The sequence below is a fragment of the Dromaius novaehollandiae genome, chromosome 16, assembly GCF_036370855.1.
Source record: "Dromaius novaehollandiae isolate bDroNov1 chromosome 16, bDroNov1.hap1, whole genome shotgun sequence".
Classification (NCBI taxonomy): Eukaryota; Metazoa; Chordata; class Aves; order Casuariiformes; family Dromaiidae; genus Dromaius; species Dromaius novaehollandiae.
The window spans coordinates 6,545,408-6,568,313 of record NC_088113.1 but is presented as its reverse complement, the minus strand read 5'-3'; the positions used below and the strand labels follow the sequence as shown (position 1 = coordinate 6,568,313).

The following is a 22,906-nucleotide window of genomic DNA, read 5'->3' as shown; positions in this document are numbered from 1 at the left end:
ATGATGCAAATAAACAGGTTTGTATATTTGGTTTCTTAAATTACAGGATAAGGAGAAACACAGATACTCAATCCATTAAGAAATAACTAGGTGGGTGATTCACTACCATTTGTGTAAATGGCACTAAGTCTGGTCTGCCTGCACAATTTATTAATACTTCACGGGAGGGGAAAAAAAATTATTTTAATCTCATAATGGATGATGAGCTGTGAAATTGCTTCTGCAGCAGCTGGGCACCCTGGGGGAGGTGCTAGATTGCACCACATTATGAGAGCTTTCCCCAGGTCTCTGCCTTCCTCGTGCTAATCAGGCACGTCAAATCTGGGGGGTGGGAGCGGGGTTGCCGTTGTGTCTGTTGGATTTTGTTACAGGGTTTTTCTCCCCCCATGGGTGTTTTTCTTGTCTATTTGCTTTTGGGTCCCAAGTCTAACTTTGGAAGTGCGTGGGTCGATGTTGGAGCATGTTCGTGGTGAGCGACGCTCTGAGCTTTGCAGGCCATGTCCTGGGCTCGGGGTTGGTGCCGTGCCCGGCGCAATGGCAGCAGGTTGCCCACCGGACCTCAAGGCACGATGAGCAAGAAGAGTGTACAAAAAAGCCATCCTGGAGTTCAGTATTTCACTTGCATACGGAAAGACAGTGCAGATGTGATGAGAGCGAACCTGGTGTATACTGGAGGGCTACTTAGGAGAAAACTGCTGACATCCCCTCCTTGGGCTCTGAGGGGACAATTCACTGTGCAGCTTGTGCAAGCGTGCCCACCGTGCAGCCTCCGTGTCTCGGCATTGCCTGGTCCTTGCGCGTGCTGGTGTGCCTCGGCGTGGGAGGAGGGATGCGCCTGCTAGGGCTCCCTGTGCCATTTGCTCTTTGCTGATGAGCAAATAAAAAATGAAGGCACATAAGGAAGGAAAGAGAAGTGAATCGAGATGGTATTCCCATTACGGCATTGCTGGAGGATCTTACTACTGCAGATGTCTAGAGAAAGCGGCGTTTGCTGCAATGCCTGTGCTGCAGAGTATGGCTCTGCTGGCTGCATGCAGTGGGTTAGGGGCATATCCTGTGAGATAAAACTGTGAAAAACTTGCTACAAAGCATCTCTCAAAAGCGTGGTGCAAAGGTTTTTTTAGTTTTTAACCCCGCTTCTTCAGTTTTGGACATAAAGGAAGTACTATGTAAGATGAAAACCAAAATGGGATGTGTATGGTGCAGAATGTAGTTTTCCTCCTGCTTTGGGTACTTCTTGCTCCACTGGAGCCAGGTTGAATTAATTTTTTAGAGTGCTTTTTACTAATTCTTTCTTGCATGCACTCCATTACTGTTTTCAGGCAGCCTTATCTCTTGACCTGCTTACAGTGCATTATACATCATTATATAATGTATCATTGGCTCAACGCAAAATACCAAATCCGTACAGTCCAACAATGAATTTCTGTGAAGTGCAGTGATCTTATTATGCAAGTTCAGTATGCCATGAGACAAAAAAGGCAATTATGTAAAATCTGCACTCCTCAAATAATTCCCAGAAATGCATGATATTCTTGAGTAGAATATTATCATATTCCTTACATTCACTTCCAGCCAAGATACTAGGAGAGGATTTGTATTTGTCTGGCCCAGTCATTTGTGGCAAATACTAGTTTTAAATCCTCGTTTACTCCTCTCTCACTGGATGTACAGTCCCTTCAGAACATAGTTTAAAATCAGGCAAAATGATAATGGACAATTTTAAGGGGTTCGACAGTGAGGCAAATGAAAGCGGGTACACTTAGCCTACGTGAAACAGAGCTTGTGCATCTCTGCAGAGCAGTGCTTTGCTCTGAAGACTAGGGAAGCATAGCTGCAAGAATACTAAAATGAAATGGTCCTCCCATCAGTGGAGTTAAGTATCTAAAACATGGTTGCAGCTGGATACTACTTCTAGTGATCCAGGAGCACCTGTGTGTCAAATATGCATTATGGTCCTGGCCATGCTTGTGAAGATGCAACAAAGGACTTTCAGGAGCTCTGGCTATTGCCTGTGCTTGCATAAGCCAACGCTGGATGCTTACATCAGCAGTCTCGTAGCTTGAATTTCCCATCTGCTTATCTGGTAGTTGAAGGTTTTTGTTAGGGGAACTTAGTGCTGCCTCGGCTGCTGGGGGTGGGAGGTTCAGCCCTGGTGATTCCTTGAGCACCGCGGAGTGAGGGCACCAGCGTGGCTTAGAGTAGTGTAGGGCAGGGGAAGGTGCTGCCTGGACGTGTCCTGCCTTGTAACGATGGCATAACAGAAAACCTGCAAAACCAAAAGTTTTGGGTGCATTTTGCAAGGAGCCTGTGGAACTCCCTGCCACTAGATGTTGAGGTCAAGAGCTTAATAGAAACGCAAGGAGGATTGGACATATGCGCGGATAATAAAACCAGAGGAGATAGATGAGCAGAAAGGATGAACCATTCTGGTCTGTAAGGAGCTTCCACAGTTGTTCACTAGGGATTTTTATATCTCCTTCAAAATACTGGTTAATACTGTTTAATTTTTAGGTCAGAAGTTTTGACCAGATGAACCACTAGTCTAACTCCTTATGGCAGGTCTTGTGTTCTCGGACAACAAATGTGGTCATGGGTTTCTGTTCCTCCCCACAGTGGGCTTTGAGAGCTTTTCTCCCCAGGATGTACTTGACGGCATGAGAGGGTGGATGTGGAGGGACAGTGGTCCTCACAGGTTCACGTGGAGCTCAGTTCTGGGGCATGCCGTGGCTTTGCCAGGGTCCTTCTCTGCACTCTCTTACGAGGCAATCGTTGCAGTGTTTCACAAAAAGTCCAGTAACAAAAGGAGGAAAGGTTGAGAACTCTGGTGGATTACATTTTTCTTCCTCTCTATTCCTGGGAGTAACTACTTCCAAAACTCATTTCTGTCTTTGTCGCTGGAGAATTAGAGGTCTCCATCTTCACTCAGAAGGATAAACGTAGCATTACTAATCCTTTATATACCATTGCATACTGCACTGCTGCTTCCATGCATGTATACTGCCTTTATGGTAACTGTAACCTTTTCTTGAACCAGAGATTTTCCTGAACAAGAGCCCTTTGGGATCTGTGTGGGCTTTCCTGGATACGTTTTTAATAAACACAATAATTTGACTGCAAACCCATTACCTATCCCCTGTTTGTTCTATGGGATAGTCATTTCCATGCCTGCAAAAAACACTAATTCATAGAGCAATCAAACGAAAAATGACAACTAAGACAAAATTGGTATGTGTTGTGATAAACCAGTCCATCTTCAGCATCATGCACTGTAGCTTTATATATTGCCTGTGAATTATGGCCTCGAAAAGACGTTAAATTTTTTTTTAAAAAATCAAGCCTAATTGTAACTATATTTTTGTTTTTCATTTTGGTTTATGTACAGTATATGACTTTTGCAGAGACATTTTTATTCCAGGAAAATGACAGGCCAACAAGAAGCCATAATTGCACTGATTTTTAGAAGTGCCTGCATTACTACAGAACTGATGTACTGCAAGACATGAATCAGAAAAATTCTATTAAAAAATCTCTTGAATGGCTGACACAGGAGTATTATCCATGATGATTAATTTGACTTGGTCATTATGAACACAGACAAGTCTGACAAAATTGCATTTCATTCCCCACTGAATTCATAAAATCACTATACACATAATAAGAAGTTATAGTTCTGTACTATCCACTATTCTTGACAGGATTCCAGTTCTGGATAAGATACTGATTAAAAAAAAAAAAAAAAGGCAGAGAGGGAGTTGGGAGCCTTTTAAAAAGCCTACAATAGGGCTGATTTCTTTTGCTATAAATTGTTCATAGAACTCCATTATTTTTAGCTTTTTTGTTGAAGTGGTGATGCAGGTCAACCACAGCTTGGACAATGAAAGTAAAAACTGAATGCACGCTCTCGTTTGTGTTGGAAATGCCTGCTTCTGTCAGAAATGCATGCATACGCTGATCTTTATGGGCCCCAAGGAGTCCCGTTGGGCTGTATCTGAGAGCACGGGGCAGGGACCATCACCTCTGTCCAGCTGCCGGCATGAAAAACCTTATCTCCATTCAATCTCGGGGAGTATGTGTCATCCAGATTATTATTAATAACTGGTACACTGTTCCTCATTTATCTCCCATAGAAATGAGATAAAAATGGACAGGCTGAGCCCAGAAGATCCTAAGAAGGTTGTTGCTAGCTTCAGCGGCATTTAAAACATGGTTTAATGAAATCTGTAGAAAGCAGAGACTTCCCTCCCACTGTCAAATTTGGTTGAAACTATCCCGAAAGTTCAGATATTAGAAGACCCGTGGTTCTGTGACTGCATGGGATTTGCGCCTGTGGGAGACTGGACCAAATCAACCCATGCAACGTTAAAAGGCAAATAGCAAGCTCTGTTCAAAGCAGCAGCTTTCCAGTGGGGCTGTGGTTAAGGTGAAGGCTGGCTTTCTGCTCTGGTTCATCGTAACCTGCAGAAATCTGCACCCGAGCAACCCCTGCATTGCAGGAGGAGCAAATGCTGAGAAACCTGGGGAACACCGAGGTTATTTGATTACTCTGTGGGTGAAACAACGTTTGTTAGGGATTTCAAAACACTGTAGCATGGGTATGAAAGAAGAGCACAGAGGTATCAACACGGGAGCCGGGCGCGCAGGCAGGTCCCAGTTTCCCTCTGCCTGCTGTTCTGGTGTGCCCCTAACCTCCCCAGGGCGGCTGCGTATTATTAAAGGTTGTGCAAACCCTTCCAACGCACATTTATTTTCATGCAGGAACTCCTTTTTTCCCCTCTTCAACTGAATTCTCGTAGTCAAAAACCTGAGCGCATGAAAATGTATGTAAAAGGAGCTGGGAACACTTCAAAGACAATTTGTAGATTGTATGTGACTGTTAATAAATCCTTCTTTCCAGTATTTATCCAACTCTACCCCAAGTAATTCATTGGCCTTGCAATCCCCATGCTGGATCTCCACGTGCGAGGATGAGGCAAATCAATTGCCATTCCTAAAACGCAGAACTGCTGATGCGGAAAATCCATGCTGCTTCGCTGCTTGGCACCGGGCTCCTGAAATCCCAGGTGCTAAAGCAGGTCGCTGGCACCTCCGTTCAGGGACAGGGTGCCAGAGGGGTGGCAAGGGGCGTGTGCCCCTGCCCGCGGCCCCAGGCTCGCTTCTCAGTGAGCACCCTGCCATTCTCCTTGCTGTCCCCAGAGCATTTCTCTGGAGTTTCTAACGTTTTCCGCCTTCTCCTGCCACCCGAGCTGATTTTTCCGTCCTCGCGGCCTCAGCGCTTCGCTGCCTTGCCTTGGAGCATCCCCGGAGGGCTACAGAGGTCGAGGGTGAGCTCCGCAGCTGCAGGCGAGCTGCCCCGGTGCGGTGGTGCTCGTGCCACCTGGGAGGTTTGTTGGGGCAAACCACCTGCCTGTTCCCGGATATTTTTGTGCAGTCTTTTTGCCGAGCTGCGTTCCTAAAGCTTCCTGTGCCAGGGCAAGAGGGGCTGTCTCTCACCTGAGAAATAGCCCTCGGCTCCTGGTCTTGCTGCCGCGTGGGCCAAGTGGTGCCGGAGGGATCCGGATGGGCCGAGCCGCCTCTCCCGTGAGCGTTGCCGCGTGTTGCCGGCGGGCTCTCGGGCAGAGCGGGCTGTACCCGCCGTAGAGCTGCACGCCGGGGTCCCGCTGGGCTGTTTCACCTCGCGTTGCGGGAAACCCCTGGGCTGCCCTGAGCTCCGTCATGCTAGGTGTTTGCTTCGGCTTGGGTTTTTAAATCTGTTTATTTGCCACACGTGCTGCTTTCTTTGCAGACCTGCAGAGCAGGGTTGTTATGGGTCAAAGTACGCAGCCGGGCCTGGCTGAGAGGTGGGAATTACCCTGGGGGTCTGCTTGGCTGTGGGGAGATGGAGTCGGAAATGAGCTCCCGAGCTGGGCCAGCCCCTCCAAAAGCACTGCCACCGTCTCATTCCTGCTGAAGGACCAGCATGGGCACCTCATAACCTCCTGTGTCCTCTGTGCTTTTAATGGAGTTCAGGAGAACAAGCTGTTGTCATATTTTTGTCTAGGCACCAGGTATAGCCATCAGTGATACCTTTCAGCCTCACAGATAGCAATGTTTTCCTCACTTTGCAGACTTCCTAGGCTAGCTTTGGTCTGCTTAGACCTATCTAATCTCTGAAATATCTAGAGGGTCACGTTTCTAAAGCAGTAAGCTCTGGCTTTAGCTGCAGAAAAGACCTAGTCAGTAGATGAGGAACGGTACAGAGACCATGGTGTTGTGTGTCATCTGGATGATTAGGGTGGGATGGATCACACCAGTCTACATATTTCCTTGTACCTTCCTGGGAATAAATTTTCTCTCTTAGGCTCATATTTATTATTGAATGTTATTTGACAGGGCAAATATTTACCTGCAATAATGCTGCAAATCTCTGTCCTTCTAAGTGTGGATACTATTTCTCTGAATCAATGTTTGGCTGGAACTCCTGGATCTGAGCAGATAATCACACAGAACATGACTCAGTGGAGAATTGGGGTCACTGGATGTTTGCCATGTTTCGAAGGAGAACAGTTTCCCAGGTCCTTGGTCAAGTCACGTCTTCTATGATTAATAGCAATGCACAAAGGAGAGATGGTGCTGGCCAGCTGTAGAGAGTGTTTTATGAAGAAGGACAGCACTTCCCTCCACTTCCAAGTGGGGAAAGGTAGAAGAACACAAAAGGCTTGGTTTGTAGACGTGCTCAAAAGTTCTAGCTCCCTCCTGAATCACCTGCACTACAAGTTCTTAGCATCTTTTAAAATGTGGTTGTGTTTATGGCCCTGGCTGAGTCACAGACAGTCCCTCAAGAGCTCTACTGCGTTAAGGCACCTGGCTCTCCCTTCGTTTCAGACCAGCTGTTGACTGGATGTAGCAGCCTGGCCGCTGTGGGTGGGTGGACCCAAGAACAACCCCCTCCTTGCCAGTGCTGCTGGGATTACTTCCCTGGGCCTATGTCCACAGTTAGACAGAGTGTTTTTGTTACTAGGTGGCTGCCTGGAGCTGCCAGGGCTTGGCTTTATTTTCAGTTCAAAAGGAGGTGTGGTGCAGGAGCGAAAAATGAAGTAACAACAACATTGGGGTAGAAGTGTGGTTTCGAGTCCAGCTACACAGGGTCTGCAAGGTCACTGTGTCCTCTGAGCCATCAGCGTAGGTCTGTGGTATGCCACTGACATCCTAATTCCTTCTCCTTGCCCAGAAGATGCAAGTCCACCCATGCTGGCAGTGCTCTGCCCTGCAGCAGGCAACCTTCCCTTGGTGTTAGCCAGGTTCATCTTGCAGAGGCTATGGTGAAAGGGCAGCACATTTTGCTGCACAGAGAAGGATACCCAGGCCATGTTTGACAGCCCCATAGATGTTCTCTGCTTTTGCAAGAGAGACAAGCATGGTTGCCACTGATAGGCCATGGCCCAAAACCTCCTTCTGCATGAGAGCCTTCTGCTGCGCTTGGCTCTGCAGGAGGTCTGTTCCCTGCCAGAAGGCTCCTGCAGCCTGTGGCATAGCGGAATGGTTCTTCAGAGGCATCGGCTTCTCATGCAAAGGCAGAGCAACGTTTGTGCCTCATATGTGCCCTGGTAGAAGAAGCTGAAATCTGGCCCAGTGCCTTAAGTTGATCAAAGTGAAAGCTGGGAACCAGCTTCCCCATTCCCATCCCTGCGCACTGCATCAGTCTCATTTGTGCCCATGATGAGGTGCAAGCACGTCCAGACATAATGCATGTAAAAAGCTGTGACACGCCCCAGCAAGTTGCTTACTCAAAGTGGACAAGATGGGATGATGGCTCCTTGGCTCAAGCTCTTCCTAACTGTCCTCCTGCCTGTTCTTAGAGCAAGCCCTTGTGCAGTGTTTTTGCAGCAGTGGGTGTCCAGCCTGCATGGCTGAAGGGGAGATCTGACTCCAGCACTCCTCTCACCTAACCTTTTGAAGCACTGCCTTGTGCAGCACGCTGATAAGAGCAGAACAGACGTGCGATTGTTTCTCGACGACTCTGAAGCAGCACCAGAAGCGTGTTCCTTTGTTGCATGCATTACACTGCATTACGACAATGGGAGACATTTGTAGTGAAAATGCTCAGCGCTGTTTCCAGCTCACTCATCTTTGGGTTCTGGCAGGCTGGAGTGAGAAATCCTCACTGGCCATCTTGACCTGCAGTAATTTTCAGAGGCGGCTTAAGGTTTTGTGGAGAAGATGCCCATGGGTTTGATATGCTTATAATTCAGGTGCTTATGCAGACATAGAAAAGACAATCCAATTTTACCGCAAATAAAACACAGGCTTCTCATGCTTGGGACACTGAGGACAAACAGACTCGCTGCCAGAGCTGCTCAGCAGCTGTCTGTTCTTCAGCATCTCCCCATACTGAGCTCCTCTCCCTCTCCAGTGAATCTCCCAGTAAGGCCTTCTCTGCCATGTCAGGTTTGGGTGGAGCAGTTCCCAGCCTCCTGGATGCTGGGAGGTACCTGGTTTAATCAGCTGTTGCCTCTTACGCCACTTTATGAGGAGGGCTTTTTTGCAGAGGGACCAGACTACTGTAAAGCTCTTGCTTTCAATCTGCTCTCTTGATTCAGCTCCATTTCTGTCCTGGGCACCCTTTGACTGCAACTCCTGCTTCTTCTGCGCCAGAAAATGTGCACAGCAGTGGTTCCGCAGAGCCGCCTGGGCCTCCGTCCCTGTCAACAGCACTTTGCTCAGTGCATGTACAGTGCTGTTGCTGGAACGTGCATGAAAGAGGTAGGAACTCATGTCCTCCCTCATCATCCTCAAGTAGCTCTGCTCCCCCCTAGGTTGGCCAGGGTGCATCCCACGGAGTCTGTGTTGTGTTGCCCTCTGTTCTCGCTCGTCCTGCTCCTGGGGACTTGCTCTTCCCAGCACCTTACCCTTTTCCAGTCTCACGTCTTCCCCATCATCCCTCACAAGCTACTGCTGCTGGAGCCATTGCATCTTTCCCCACTTGCCTCGCCTGGCAAGTTGCTGAGGTCACCTGCAGATCCTGTACCAGGCACCTCCAGGGATTGGGCCTTTCCATCTCTGTGTCCCTCTCCTGAAAAGCTTTAGGGGGTACAGGAAGCCTGGGAGGTCTTGGCACAGGCTTAACCTGTTGCACTGTCACCTTGGCTGGGCACAGCATTGGACAGGAGGCCACGTCAGGGTTTCTCCTAGACCCGTTGGTGCCTGGGGAGCGCAGGTTGTGCCCACGGCAGGGGAGCCATGGCCCAAGACGCAGGATAAGGCGTGTAACAGTGGTAGAGAAGCCGTACAGCAGGATGAATACCTTTCCCCACATCCTCGCACCACCTCCACTCCACCCCCCGCCCCACTCCCCCCCCCAGCCTCTGCTCCTAGATCTGCAGGTGGGCTGAGGTGGGCTTTGTCACTGGGGTGCAGGAACCCACGTTCAAACTGGGATTTTGGGAAAAGAAAAAAATGTTTTTTAATTTGGTTTTGATGCTGTAGGAGGTTGATTGTATCTGCTGCAATGCCCTCTTGTGGCTTTGGTGCTCAGGCATGGGGCACAGCCCCGCTGCCATGCTCAGGGTGCTTTGGGGCCTGTCGGTGCCTGGCCCTGCGGCCCCAACCCTGCCATGGCTGGGGCAGAAAGACGCCCGGGGTCTGAGCATGCTAAACGGGTGAGGGCAAGGAGGGATTTGGAGCGGAGACGCTGTCACGTCTCTGAAAGTGCTTGGCTTGATCCTGTTACTCCATCTCCTTGCTGCAGACAGAATCGGTGATTTCACACTCAAAGCAGCACCCATCTGCCCTGCAGAACAAGCTGAGAGAGGGTTTGCAAGATGAGGCTTGTTGTTTCAGCTGATTTCAGAGTTTTAATTTGAAGAGGAATAATGTGTAATCACAACAACTGTCATCTCTTTGACAGTGGAAAATCCTAGATCTTCCATGTTTTTTTGTGTGCCGTAGTGGGCAGCCTTTCAGTAAAGCGAGCTTCTCTGTGCACTTGCATTTGGAGTCCTGGTGGGATGAATGGGTTCAGACCAGCTCACTAATCTAATTTGTAATGTATCCTTATAATGTATAATTGGCTGTTTAATTTAATTCAAATTAACATAAGAATAGAAAATATAATCTGCAGTGTAGCCCACATGGCGGTTGAAAGGGGTGTTGGGTGTTGCTGGCAAAGGATTTGGGCTGATGGCTTTTGTGTGTGTGACGTTGGACCACCCTTTGTGAGTACGAGTACGTCATCTCAGGCGTGTCAACAAGCACAGTGTACCGCAATAAATCATCACCCGTTCCCACCCTTCTGCGTGTCTATCTGCCCCTTCTCCCTTCCTTATCTCTCTAGCGATCTATTTAAAACACATGTAGAATAAACGTAGCCCGCTTTGGAAAATTGTTGGTAGCGATATGGTGTGAAAGCTTGCAGGCGCCAAGTCTGATTATGTTGATTGGATATTGTCTAATCTGATTTTGATTGTGTACAGCTTTGATTGTGATTTCGATATGTCTCCACAATACTGTAGCTGCTCGGAAAGCTTTGTGATTTAAACCGATCTTTTTTTTTCCAAGCTGAATAGAGCAGAGGCAGAAATGTGCAGGGGGTGTGAGCAGGGTGACAGGGTTTTCGCACTCTGTGCAAAACCGCCTCAAAGCCCTTTGGTGAGCGGCTCTGCAGTAATGCAAGGAACTTGCATTTTTGAAGAGAGCTTTAGGAAACTTTGAGTGGGTTTTACATAATTTAGTTAAGCGCAGCAAAGCCACTTGCTTATATACCTGATACCAAAATAAACCAGTTGGAGGAACAAGTTTGCTGTTCAATGATTTATTTAAATCCCTCTGCGTACGCCGTGGAATGAAATCCTCTTAAATAACCGGGAAAGAATTGGTATACCTCTAAGTGCGTAGCCCAAATGAAAACTTAACTACTAGACTTATTAAGTGGGATCTATCTGTCTGCTTTTGTGTTCAGCCTCTCATCTTCCCCCTTTCCGGTATAATACCAATCCTAGACAGAAGCCGGCTGGAAAAGTAGCCAGGCTCGAGTTTCCACCGCACAATAGCTGTTGATACAGAGCTATCGCAGCCCGGACTCCGGTCTTGTATTTCTTGTGTGCTCATATTCCCATCGAAACTAGGGGGAATGTCAAGTGGATGCGAGCGTAGGGCTGGGCGTGCAGTGCATCCTTTTTTTCTCTGTTTTCCTACAAGGGAAGAGTGGAAGGGGGGATTCAGTTTAGCGGAGGATGAACCGCACTTGAAACTCCGCTTCGCTGTCTGGGGACCGCGGCGGGAGCGAGCGCCGGCTCCGACCCCTTGTGCTGATCGCCGATGCGTCTCCCCCAAGGCGATGCCAGAGCACTCTCGCGGGCGAGCTCCCACCAGGAGCCAACACCCGCAGAGCCGCTTGCTCCCCGCTGCCTCTTGTACTGACTGCCGAGTTCCAGTTAAATATACATCTTATTTTATTTTATTAAGGGCTTTTCCCCCTGCACTCCAGGGTGATGAAGTGTGTGCATCTGAGTGAGTTCTTGGGCAATGGATTAACAAAATCTACAGCGTTTAACTGGTTTTGCACACATCTTGGCTTTTGCTCTTAAATCAAGTATTAAGTCAAAATCCGACCATGAAACTAGGTGATCTGAAAAACTTAGCTTAAAATCCATGTGTATAATACTATGGCTAATCAGAATTTCATCTGCTGTAATAATAAATGAAACAGTAGATATTTACAGTAATTTTTCTCTGCCAGAGACTCATTATATTCTGCTTTCATAATTAATGATTTTGGATAGATTCACACTTACCTTATGAGACAAATACAGTTTTGTCTCCAGTGAAAACAGTTGCACAGGTGCAATGACATATTCTTTTTTAATATAAATTGGGACACTTAAGAGTAAACAAACCACTGGAAAGCATGGAAATCGGAAGGAGTACAAGCATGTCTGCATGTTTGTCGTCTCCTTGCAGGAGCGTTGGTAGGGAGGTGATGGAAATGCTTGTCCCAGCTGGATATGGACAAGAGTATAAGTAAGGACAGATCTCCATGTGTGGTGCTATCACGCAAGCCTTCTTTAAAGTCGTTTAAGAAGTGTTACAGCTATGTTTCTAAATCGTTCTCCCCGGTCAGAGCTGTATGCTGGAGTTTGTGAGGAATCAACGGACGTTTCGTTCCCAGGTAGTGCTTATTTCCATGGAGCTGGCTGCCTAATTTTCATAAATGCGCATGGAAATGCCAGCCCTAGATACTGCGTAAATACCCAGCTGGGTGTCCAGGGAGACACTTGACCGTACAAAAGCAGCAACTGGTTGGGAAGTAGCGGTGCTCTTTTGTGGCCATTAGCTCTGTGCCCACGGGCAAGCACAGCTCTACACCGCATGGCTTGGCTTTGATCTGTACGGAGAGGTTTCTGCTGAGGTTTTGCAGAGCAAAAGAGATGCTAAAGGGATGCAACGTGGGAGAGAGGAGAGCAGTGAGGGGTGGCCCAGGATGGTCTGAGGGGACCTATGGTGTTCCCTGGTGGAGCGGCACTGCTACGCTTACTGCACAGCTGCTACATAATTGTGGCTTGCTGATGTGTGGGGCAGGAGCTGTCTTTTTAAAAGAAGCGTTTTCACTGGAACGTGGTTTTGCATTTCTTACACAAATAATCATTTTTCTTTGCTGAAGCAACGAGGCAGTGACACGTTGTGAAATGTCTTTTTCGTATTTTAGACGTATAACGGCCAGAACGAGAATAATGAAGACTATGAAATCCCTCCCATAACGCCTCCTAATCTCCCGGACCCTTCCCTTCTTCACTTGGTGGACCACGAAACTGGATACCATTCACTGTGCCACAGCCTCCCTCCAAACAGCCTGATACCAGCGTACCCCTATCAGAACATGGACCTTCCGGCCATCATGGTGTCCAACATGCTCAGCCAGGAGGGGCATCTTCTTTCCAGCCAGCTACCAACGGTGAGTAACTTTCCCCGTTACTACCCTTCACGTGAACTCAGGCAATCCCCTGTACGCCGTTAGCGTTACGAGTAGATTGGCTTTAGGAGAAGGTTAACAACTAGGTATTTCCAGCTGGGGTTCGGCAAAGCAGGCAATGTAGCCCTGACTCGCGGTGCTTGCACGCTCCTAAGTCGGGGCGCGTTGGCTGACGTTGCCGTCACCCGCGTGGTCCTGCTCACACTGGTGACTTTGTGTTTCCAATTTGGTGTCTTCCCAAGCCCTGTTAATCCCCGAGTTGCCTTTGGGAGAGGGGAAGACACGGCCCCACTGCTGAGCCGCCACGCTGGCCTGAGCCTTCCTCCTGGTTTCAAGGGCAACGAGCTCTCTCCTTGCGCTCGCAAACTTAAATTGCCTTTTGGCTTACGTCGTGGTAAAGCGATATCTTCAGAAGTTTCAAATGACTCTTCTGTAGGAATAAATAACAGAGGGATAATGAATTAAAATGCAGATCCGGGAAGAAACTTTTGGGCTAATTAGACCTTAGGACACTTCTGTACCAGCAGCGCTAAGGAAAGGCTTGGCTTGATTTGGGCAATAGTATTGAATTAATGCTGTAGCTGTTTAATAATATTTTCCTCTTTAGCAGATTTATCTCTATGGTTAGTTTGCTATATCGTTTCTTTCTAAGATCATTGATTTTCATGGGTGTTGTTGGAAGGCATCAATATCAAACAGAGTTAATTTTACTTAAATAGCATGCCTGCAACTCTACAACTGCACTAGTGAAAGAACATTTGGTGTTGATTGCTTGAATAGATAACGGTCTGAAAGGTAGTGATACTTAAATATTTAAATGGGATGTTATCTCTTAGTCTAGGAAAATCCCAAGGCTTTCTAAAGTCTTGATGCCCCTCCAAGTTTCATGGTTAGTGTGTTTAAGAAAAATATCATGTTCTGCCCATCAATATTGAACACAGGCATATTTCTATGAAATTAAATATTACTTAGGTCTCTGTTAGGTTTTAGGTTCTTAGGTGATTAAAACATTCATTTCTGAGACAAAAAGAGTCAATTTCAGATGAAATATTTTTCCCTAGTTTAATTTAAAGCACAACCCCTTTTCCTGACCCCTATTTTCATAACGTGATAATTTTATCCTGTGTTGATTGTCTCATTTTTGAGAGGTGATATTACACTTATAAATCAGTTTCTAAACTACCTAAAGAAACAAGAATAGTGGGATTTATTAAGCAGCTTCTGTATGTCTGAAATAATTTATTTTGGAGTAGTCCTTGGGAAATGTTCTTTTTCTTATTTTATGGTACTGTTTTACAAATGCAGCGTTGTGACAATAAATCAGGACTGAGACAGAGAAGATAAGAAGGGGGCTTAGTGGGCTGTAAATGTAGAATAGAGAGATTAAGATTTGTTTGCCCCTTACCATTAAAATAAAAAATCCAGTGAACTCTGAATTTTCCGGCTGGTAGCGAATTGAAAGTGTCTCGTTTTTAACAGGAGCCTTTGGAGGTAGAATATATCTCCAAAGCTCCCAGCACAAAAGGGAGTAGATCAAGGAGGGGACCGTGTTGGAATTTTAGGTCAAAATTAAATCCTGTCTTACCCTCGTGTCAAAGGCCTTTTTCTCCCGGTGCTATCAAACTTTTCCTGCAGAAAGACAGCGCCTTCTAGCCTTTTTCTGGGGAGAGATGGGCTCAGGTTTGGGATGTGCAAATAGAGGTCCCTGGCACGGGACCTCGGCTGGCAGCGTTCGTCCCAAAGCGTGTGTGTAACTTTTACTAGCATTAACGGGAGCAGAGCGTGCACACGAGGGAAAAATAAAATCCCAGCGACAGAACAGACTTTTCGATCCCTACCGTTAACACCTCCTGCCTGCACGCCCGTCACGCTGCAACCCCTTGCTGATGGCCGAGTGGAGCCAAGCGTGCGTCTGGCACCACCGCCGCAGCTTTGCAAGGCATACCGAGTGCTGCAAGCCTTCCCCCAAGTTAACCACGCTCAGGTGGGTATTTGCAGCAGGAAGCCTTCAGATCAAGGAAGGAACTTGTTTACTAACACTTCCAAAGAGAGGATTTTTTGCCAGGTGGATAGGGATGGAGAGCTGGCTGGAAAGCGAGCCTGGAGCGAGCACGAAGGAGGAGGAGGCGTGCTGAGGTTTTGTCTTTGCTCGAAGACCAATGTTGCTGATGCAAATGCCAAGGCTGTGAGCATCTCGCCTTGCTGCTGCTCTTTGCTGTAGTTTGTGCTGGTTTTTGCATACGCAGCTGTTTCCTGCCTTGGCTGCCATTGCTTTTGGTTTGAAAGCGGTGAAAAATGTTAATGACAAGCAATTCAAGGTAACATGTTTAGACATTGGCTAGACTTTTCCTCTAAAGCAGTAGCTAGAGGCTTGGGATTTTTGTAAGGTGTCCTCATGACAAATCCAGGGCTGCTGGAAAGACAGGAGATCGGAGCCAGGGAGAACAACGCAGATGGACGGCATTTTTCTCTGCAGCTCAAAAAATGAGTAAGGAAAACATGCGTGCAAGTTGCTCTGTCCTCTTTGGCATGTCTCATGTCCTAGGACGTCACAAGGTTCCCCATATATTTCATTAAGCCTCCCAATGCCTCTGCAAGGTAGGAGGTTGTTGCTTCCACTATGCAGGAAGCCAGAGCCGGGAGCCCCTCCGCAGAGCTCCCGAGCTGCCCTCCGTCGGGGCCATTTGCAAACCAAAACCATGGGCACCTCTGCGTTTTCTTCTCTCGATCGTCCTCGTCCGAACGCGCTCCCCTCTGCTACGTCAGCGTTGGCCCCGGCAGTCTCTGCCGTTCCAGCATGGGACTCTTCACTGCTGTTTCTGTCATTTTTATTTCCCTATTATTATTATCTTTCCATGAGTTTTTAGAGCACGCAAGGAACTTTTCAGGTACTGACGATCGGGTGAAGGGAGCCGGAGAGGAGCGAGCGCGGGGGGATGAGGTGGCAGGAGAGGTGGCTTTAGAAAGGGTGATGGAGCAGAGCAGAGGGAGGAGACAGGGCTGGGCCGTTTGGGGAAGGACTGATGGGTTTTGTGCTTGCGACAAGAAACTAACTGAAAATACCTGATATGACAGGTTTTTTTCACCGTCTTTTCTCTTTTGCTATGAGAAAAGAGGAGGGAAAGAGGAAGCATGGCAGGAGGGAAGGAAAATGGGGAAAAAATAGGAAAAGTGGGATTTTCTTTGAGAAATAAGAATATTTAGGCAAAAAGATAATCAGAAAGGGGAAAAAAAAAGGATCTGTCCTTCTTGGAAAGAAAACTTTTCCCACTGTAGGCAGCCGAGGGTTCTTGCCTGTTTTGCTGTGGTGAGTTTTGTGGAGGCTCTGCCCTGCTCCCTCCCTTCCTTCCGCCCGCGGATCTGCCAGGGCAGGCTGAGACTGTGGCGCTGCTCTGAGCCCACTGCATATTTTTGCAGGGGAAAAGCAGCATTTCGGACACCCTGAGCAGCAGCTGTTGTTAGCAAACGTTGGCTTTGCAGTGGGTAGGACAGTCTGATGGGGGGAGATGGGCAGCAATCGCGGCGTCTGCACTTTTCTAGCACTAGTGAAAGATCTGCGTGACTTTATTTTCAAAGCTCTGACCTTTCCACCGAGTGGGGTACCACTTTGAAATGCAGGACTGCCACAGCCCTTCGTCTGCCACAGAAAATCCCGTTTGGGTTTGCATAAACTACCCCAAGCCCCTGTCCATCTCCCCATGGCTCTGCAGGAGGATTTGCAGCCTGCTCAAATCCCAGCTCACCAGGAGCGCTGGGCGCCCCGGCCTGCTCCTGGCCAGGCAGCACTGGCAAAGCACATCCACGGTGCCAAAATGTCCAATTTCTGCTTACCTGTGGAACCTGTCTATGTATGCACTGGGATATTATCTTTAATTATAGTTACGCATTATGATTTTCCATGGGTTCCCCTCATCATCTACTGGGGGGAAGAGGCAAAGGGCAAAGTGGGGGAAGACTTAGCATAGTGAGGACGAGTCCAACTCTGAAATTTCTGGAGGGTTAGTCGGTTGGCTTTGTGATCCGAATAGCTGCCTTTGAATGCTGTGGGGCTGCGAAAAAAGAAATAAAAGCAAAATGAAATAATTTGGCTGTGGCCATACATCAGTTAGGATCTGCACCTTGCTGCTCCGGGCCGGTCCCACGCACAGCGGGGTTCCTGCAGGTGCTGTGGGGTGAGCCCACAGCACCCGTTGTTGGTGCAGCTCCCTGGGTTGCTGCGAGGTTTCTCGCCAACCCCGTGCACGCTCGCATCCTTCCCGAGCCCGCTGCTCCCCGCCAAACACCTTCTTTATGACCCGAGCCCAAGTTGGATAAAGTTGGCGGGGAACTCAGCAGTTTGCTTTCGATAAGCCACTGTGCAGCCCGCGGGCCCGGGAACACGGTCGGGGTGCTCGATGGTAGGCACACACGGCCGGACCTGGCTGCACAGACCTGGGGAGGATCAAAACTTTTCTAATGCAGGAAATAGAAAAGAAACCAATTAGACATTGACACAAAAGCAAAGTAAGATTCGTCAGTCCTTTGGCTAAGACATGGAAATGCATTAATCCGCTAGGCAGTACAATTTGTGTGTCGTCAATAAATACTTTTGATGCATGAATAATAATGTAAAATCACTGTCTACTAAAATAAGTTATTTTAAATAGCCTATGTTCCAGTGCAAGTCAAACGTAGCGCTGCCCTTTGGAGTAGGATTGGATGCATTAGCGTGGATTAATGTGATTCGGACGTTATCCTTCTCGCTCTCGCGAAGGCAGCGGAGACCTTGGCCCCGGCTGTGCTGGCATGAGCACGAGTGCATGTCCTGCCCCGCGGAGCCCATGGTCTGAACGCGGCTGCCAGCATGGGAAACAGGTTCAGAAATAGTTTAAAAATGTGTAACTTTTTTGCACAGCTCAGCTACCAGCTTGCTGATGCTTAGTGACATGGGGGAGCTTCACCCTTCGTCCGTCCAGCATCGGGTCGGTGGTCCACGCTCAAGGCTGGGCTGTGCTCCCCCCTGCCCAGCTCGTTTTCAGACCAAGAGTCTTAATAAACGAACAGGCACGCAGAAGAAGTGGCGCTGGGGCGATGCCGAAGCGGGGCCGGGGAGCGTGCCACCTGTAGCAAAGCCCTAGCAAAGTCCCCTGTGTTTCCGTCCGGGAGGAGTTTGCACTGGCAGTTTTGTGTTGTGTGCTTTAGATTTTTGCTAATTTGGTTTTCTGCTTATTAATGGATCAGTATTTAAAAACTAAACTGCCTAAAATGAGCCCTTGGTGGAAAATAGTAATAATACAACCATACATGAAGGGTTCTTTGTATTAAACAGAGCCCTGTTTGCAATTCCTTGCTAGTGTTTTTCTCAGAGGCAATAAATGAAAGAAATATGTCTTTTTAAATTTTATAAAACTCAGAAAAATGGTTTTAAACAGCTTTTCTTCACCTCCTATAATTATTTATTTTCAAACAGTCCTTCAGGGTAATGTTCCGTTTTCTTATTTCACACTCCTTTTTCTCATAAATGAACCATCACTTCAATAAATCATTATGAAAACAGAGACTAACACAAACCCTGAAAGGTTGAAAGATTTATGTAACACATTTATGTTTTCCATTTTCTCATTCTGGTACTCCACTGCTAAAGCTAAGCTAATAAAAGCTGCTATTAATATTTCTTGTTGCCTAGCAACCGCAGAGAGGGAGTAATAGCTTTAGCTAGAAAAATAGATGACCGATAAGGAAAAATTCAATTCTTTTATTATCTCAAGGGAAAATGGGCTTTTACTGGAACATTATGATGTACGAGTGTGAAGTTGAATACAAAGGATATTTTTTCAGTTGTTTTTCTATTTTTAATGAACGTTATTTTACCTTCACGAACTCGTTTAAGGCATTTGCCCCACCTACTTGTGAGCTTAATTTAGCAACACCCACACATGCTTCTGGCTTTAAGTATCTGTTGGCATTTTCATTTGAAAGCCCCCTTCCTTGCCTACCCCTGCTCTGAGGTTTATCGCTTGGTCATAAAATTTCACTCCAGGTCAGAAGCTGGGAGACAAGATTCCCAATCAGAGAGTAAATTGTTTTTGTATTTAAAAACATACTTTCTGCTAGGAGCGTCTGTGTAGCAATAGTTACTTTATGAAGTTTTAGCAGCCGTGCCTGACCTCCCTGTGTCTGAGGGGGAGCAGAAATAACCGCTGCTCCTGCCCATGCTTCAGAGCAGCTGGTGCACGCTGGAGATGCAGGTGCAGAGCTGCCGCATGGTCTACAGCCCAGTCCAGACCTGGGCATCAAGGTCGGTATGGGAAAGTGGGCCCTCTTCTTCTGGGGACCATGGGAAAGGTCCCCTCCAGGCTTCCCACTCATCCTGAACACCAGTAGAAACGCCATGCGGAGCAGTGTCCCCTCTTGTCACGTGGCTACTACAGGCACTCATGGGCAGGACTTGCTGGGCCATGCGAGCCCTTCCAGGAGAGGTCAGCGTGGTGCTGGTCACACTCAGGTCCTGACTCTGCGAGTGCTCAGACAGCGGCAGGTCTTACAAGGGCTGGGCTGTGTATGAAAGGAGGGAGCCAGATGAACAAGCTCTGTCCAGTGCGCTTCCTTGGCTGGTCCTCAGCTTCACCCGTTGGCAACTCATTTCTGAGCTACCTAAAGACAAAGTGTCATGACTTACTTTTCATGAAAGTGCAGTGTCATGATAGCTGTGAGAGCAAAACCGTTTATGGTCAGTAATGCAAGATTTAGTCCAGGGCCAAGGGAAGGGAAGAAGACAAGGTGTGAGCTTGACTTGCCGAGGCTGGAAAGGGGTGACGCTCCCCGTCCAGGCTGAGGAGCAGGTGAACCAGGTCCTCAGTGGGAACTTGCCTGGTGTCTTGATGGCCTCTAAGAGCCTCCGCTCCGCAGGTGAACCGCTCCAGAGCATGTGTCTGTGCCAGGGTGTGCTCCGCTGGCCCTCTGGGCACAGGGGCAGCTGCCGGGTGTCCTCCCCGCAGGAGCGCGCTGGCTCCTCCAGCTTAACTAGAGTAGTGCCGAGAGCGTTGCTCTGTCCTGCCAACAGCAAATGGAAGCAGATACCGTCCAAAGTCCCCCTTCCCACATGTCTGTCTCCTGCGGCTCTGCTCAGTCCTGCCATGGAATAACAGCGCTTGACAAATAAATTTACTTTGCAATGAACCAAATTGCTTTTTCCATTGGCTTAAAATCCTATTTCTGTCTCGTGCTGTAAACGCCCCTTAAGTTCACTCTGACTCCTGCCTTCCTGGGGCCAGTGTTGTGCTCCACAGAGGGCTGGGGAGGAGAAGAGGAGACGGGGACCAGGTCCTGGCTCTGCACAGCACATGTTCCTCTCGCAGTAAAATGTCACATGAACTCTCATACGGTGATTTTGCAAAAGGCAGGTAGGGACAACTGGGAGAGGAAGACGCTGCTCCTGTTCTTGTTTTGCATCTCCTTGGTGCTTTGTACATCTGGGTTTCCCCTGTGCAGACAGCCTCATCCAAAGAGTTCAGATCCTCCGAGAAAAGAGGTTCGATTGCAGCCTCCAAATTTTATAGAGGGCTGAAGGGTCTGGCTCACAGTCAGCACATCTCAGGCCTGGTTTCCCCAGTCTGGGTGTGGAGGTAGGTGACCTACGTTGCAGAAAAGGGGCTTGGTGTTGCCCGGGATCGCAGGAGGCAGAGGCAGGAGAGGGCTTTCTCGGCTTTGTGAGCTTCCACCAGCCAGCGCCGAGTTTGGGTACCTCTCGAAGGATGAGTCGTGCGGGATTACCGCATCTTCTAGGAGGTCTCTCCTTTAGGAGACTTTCCTGCATATTCACCTATAAATTACCTTTTCTCTGTATTGTTGCATCATTCGTATTATTATTACTGTTACATGTTGTTATAATAATAATGTCACGTATATTATACCTTCCTGCGCCAGAGCCGTAGGGTGCTTGACACTACATAAACCTACAGGAAGAGAAAGCCCTGCCTTGAAGAGCTCACTACCCGCACAGGCAAGACGAGAATAAAAGGTCTGGGCGCAAAGCACTACCCAGAGATGCAGAAGCGAGCCACAGCGTGTAAAACACTGCGCTCTCCCGCCCACGCTCCGTTCCCCGCTCCCCCCAGCGAGGCTGCTTCTTCCACTCCCACCCTCCTCCTCATCACGTGCCGCCGCCGCCCGTCGGGTCACCCTTTCCTCCCGGCCACGGACAGCAGGTCGCGACTCCCGCGGGTACCTGCCGCTCCCAGTTCAGCGGCGTCACTTTGCACCGCATGAGCTGCGGGTTCGGTTGCATCTTTTAGCTCTTCCTTATAAATGAGTCCCTCCGATCTTTTATTTTTTCCGTCTTGAGTTCATCAATACCTTTCTGATAAGCCAGTGGCTTCAGGGTGGTCTCTCCAGTGAAAAAGTCACCTTAGCAGCTATAAAATGACCGTGCGGTAGCTGCGGGGAGCGCTGCAAGTGTCTCCGCGGCGCGTAGGTCAAGCGAGAGAGTCGCTCGCGTTGGCGCTGCTCCGCTTGTTGCTGGGCGGTTGCGAAACGACGGGCTTCGCTTTGCTAGCAATTTAAAATATTGCCAATTTTAAATGCAAACTTCTTTGGAGCAATAATCGGTGCTATAAATATGCCGTTTGTGTGACACCAACGAGGAGGCTCGTTGTGAACAGCATGTGTGTATTAGCAGTGTAATTAAAATATCAATTACGCGGTGTTGACAATTTGCCAAATAACTGGCTTTTGCGCACAGTAAACTTAATCACTCCTACATCTACTCGCAGGACCTGCTGCAATCTTGATACCAAACTAGTCCAACGTAAAAGCCGCATTGCTAAAGCGCAGCTTCAACATTACTTTGCGTAATGGTGCTGCACTCCATAGCTGGTATCATGTTCAGAAAATTATCTTTTAATGTACAATTTGTATTGCTGAGAAATGTCACTTACTTTGCAGAACGTCTCACCGACATAAAACCCAAGATTTATTTCTGTCGTTTTTTGTCTCCTTTGCCATGTTGATAATAAGAAGCCTACTTTATGTGCGTTATGCTCATGTCAGTTTTGAAATTTGGGTTTTCATAAAAGACAGTAGTATAAATAAAACATGATATAAATTAAAAATATAGTGGAAAATAAAATCTGTGAATTACAGCAGCAGATAAGATGAATGCAGCGTGAAGGAGATTTTCAGAACAATATCAAGTAACTGGAAGTATTCAGAGTAAATATGTTTAAGGTGTTGAATGGACCATTTTTAAGAACTGATTCTGATCTTAAAATGTGTGTCTCTGTGTATGTTTGCAGATATGCAGGTGGATGCCTATTAGCCTAGTTGTAACCTCTTAAATTGTTTTCTTCTGTGCTGTGCATCTCTGCAGGATGATATTTTCTTTTCCCTTTTCAGAAAAAAAAATCCTTTCAGCTATTTTTCTGAATGAGGTTAACAAATGCATTTTTCCCCATGTTAAGAATTCTCGCAAATAGGAATATTAAGTCTCCGTGCTTTGAAAAAGGAACTAGAGATTTGGAACAGTTTCTTTGGAGTCCAGCATGTGGCTTTGTGGAAAAAATGCCCGAAGGGGCCAAATTCCCATCTGCTCGGGGCAGATTTGAGCCCAGGAGCTGATGGTGGCACCGGCATGGGCTTTCCCCAGGCGGCGGGGCTCTGGCATACTCGATGCACCGTTTCTGCTGTTTCCTTCCCACCTGGCTGAATTTGTCAAAAAAATTTTAAAAAGTAGGAAATGATGTCAAAAATCAACGTTAGAAAAAGGACAAGGATTGAGCAGCGAGACAGCTAGTAGTGAGAAAACGTCGTAATTCCCCGCACCCAGGCGGGTTATTCTGGGCGCTGGGCAGCACTGCGCCTCGAATTGCAAAGGCAGGAGGTCGCTGCTCAGACATTGGTGTCCTTAGCGCGGGAGTTTTAGGTTGTGGAGTTGATATTCCCCGGTGGGACCCCCAAGCCCCTCAGCCCTTTGCACACAGTTGG

The 22,906-nt window shown here is 47.8% G+C and overlaps 1 protein-coding gene across 5 annotated transcripts in view; it reads left to right on the top strand.

The window, feature by feature from the left end:
* Positions 1 to 22,906, top strand: part of TOX2 (TOX high mobility group box family member 2) — a 166,581-nt gene that overhangs the window by 80,146 nt on the left and 63,529 nt on the right. For all 5 annotated transcript variants that reach the window (XM_064521388.1, XM_064521389.1, XM_064521386.1 and 2 more), the window contains exon 3: positions 12,683 to 12,928. In XM_064521388.1, the coding sequence (XP_064377458.1) occupies positions 12,683 to 12,928 (246 nt within the window). The remainder of the gene's footprint in view (positions 1 to 12,682; positions 12,929 to 22,906) is intronic.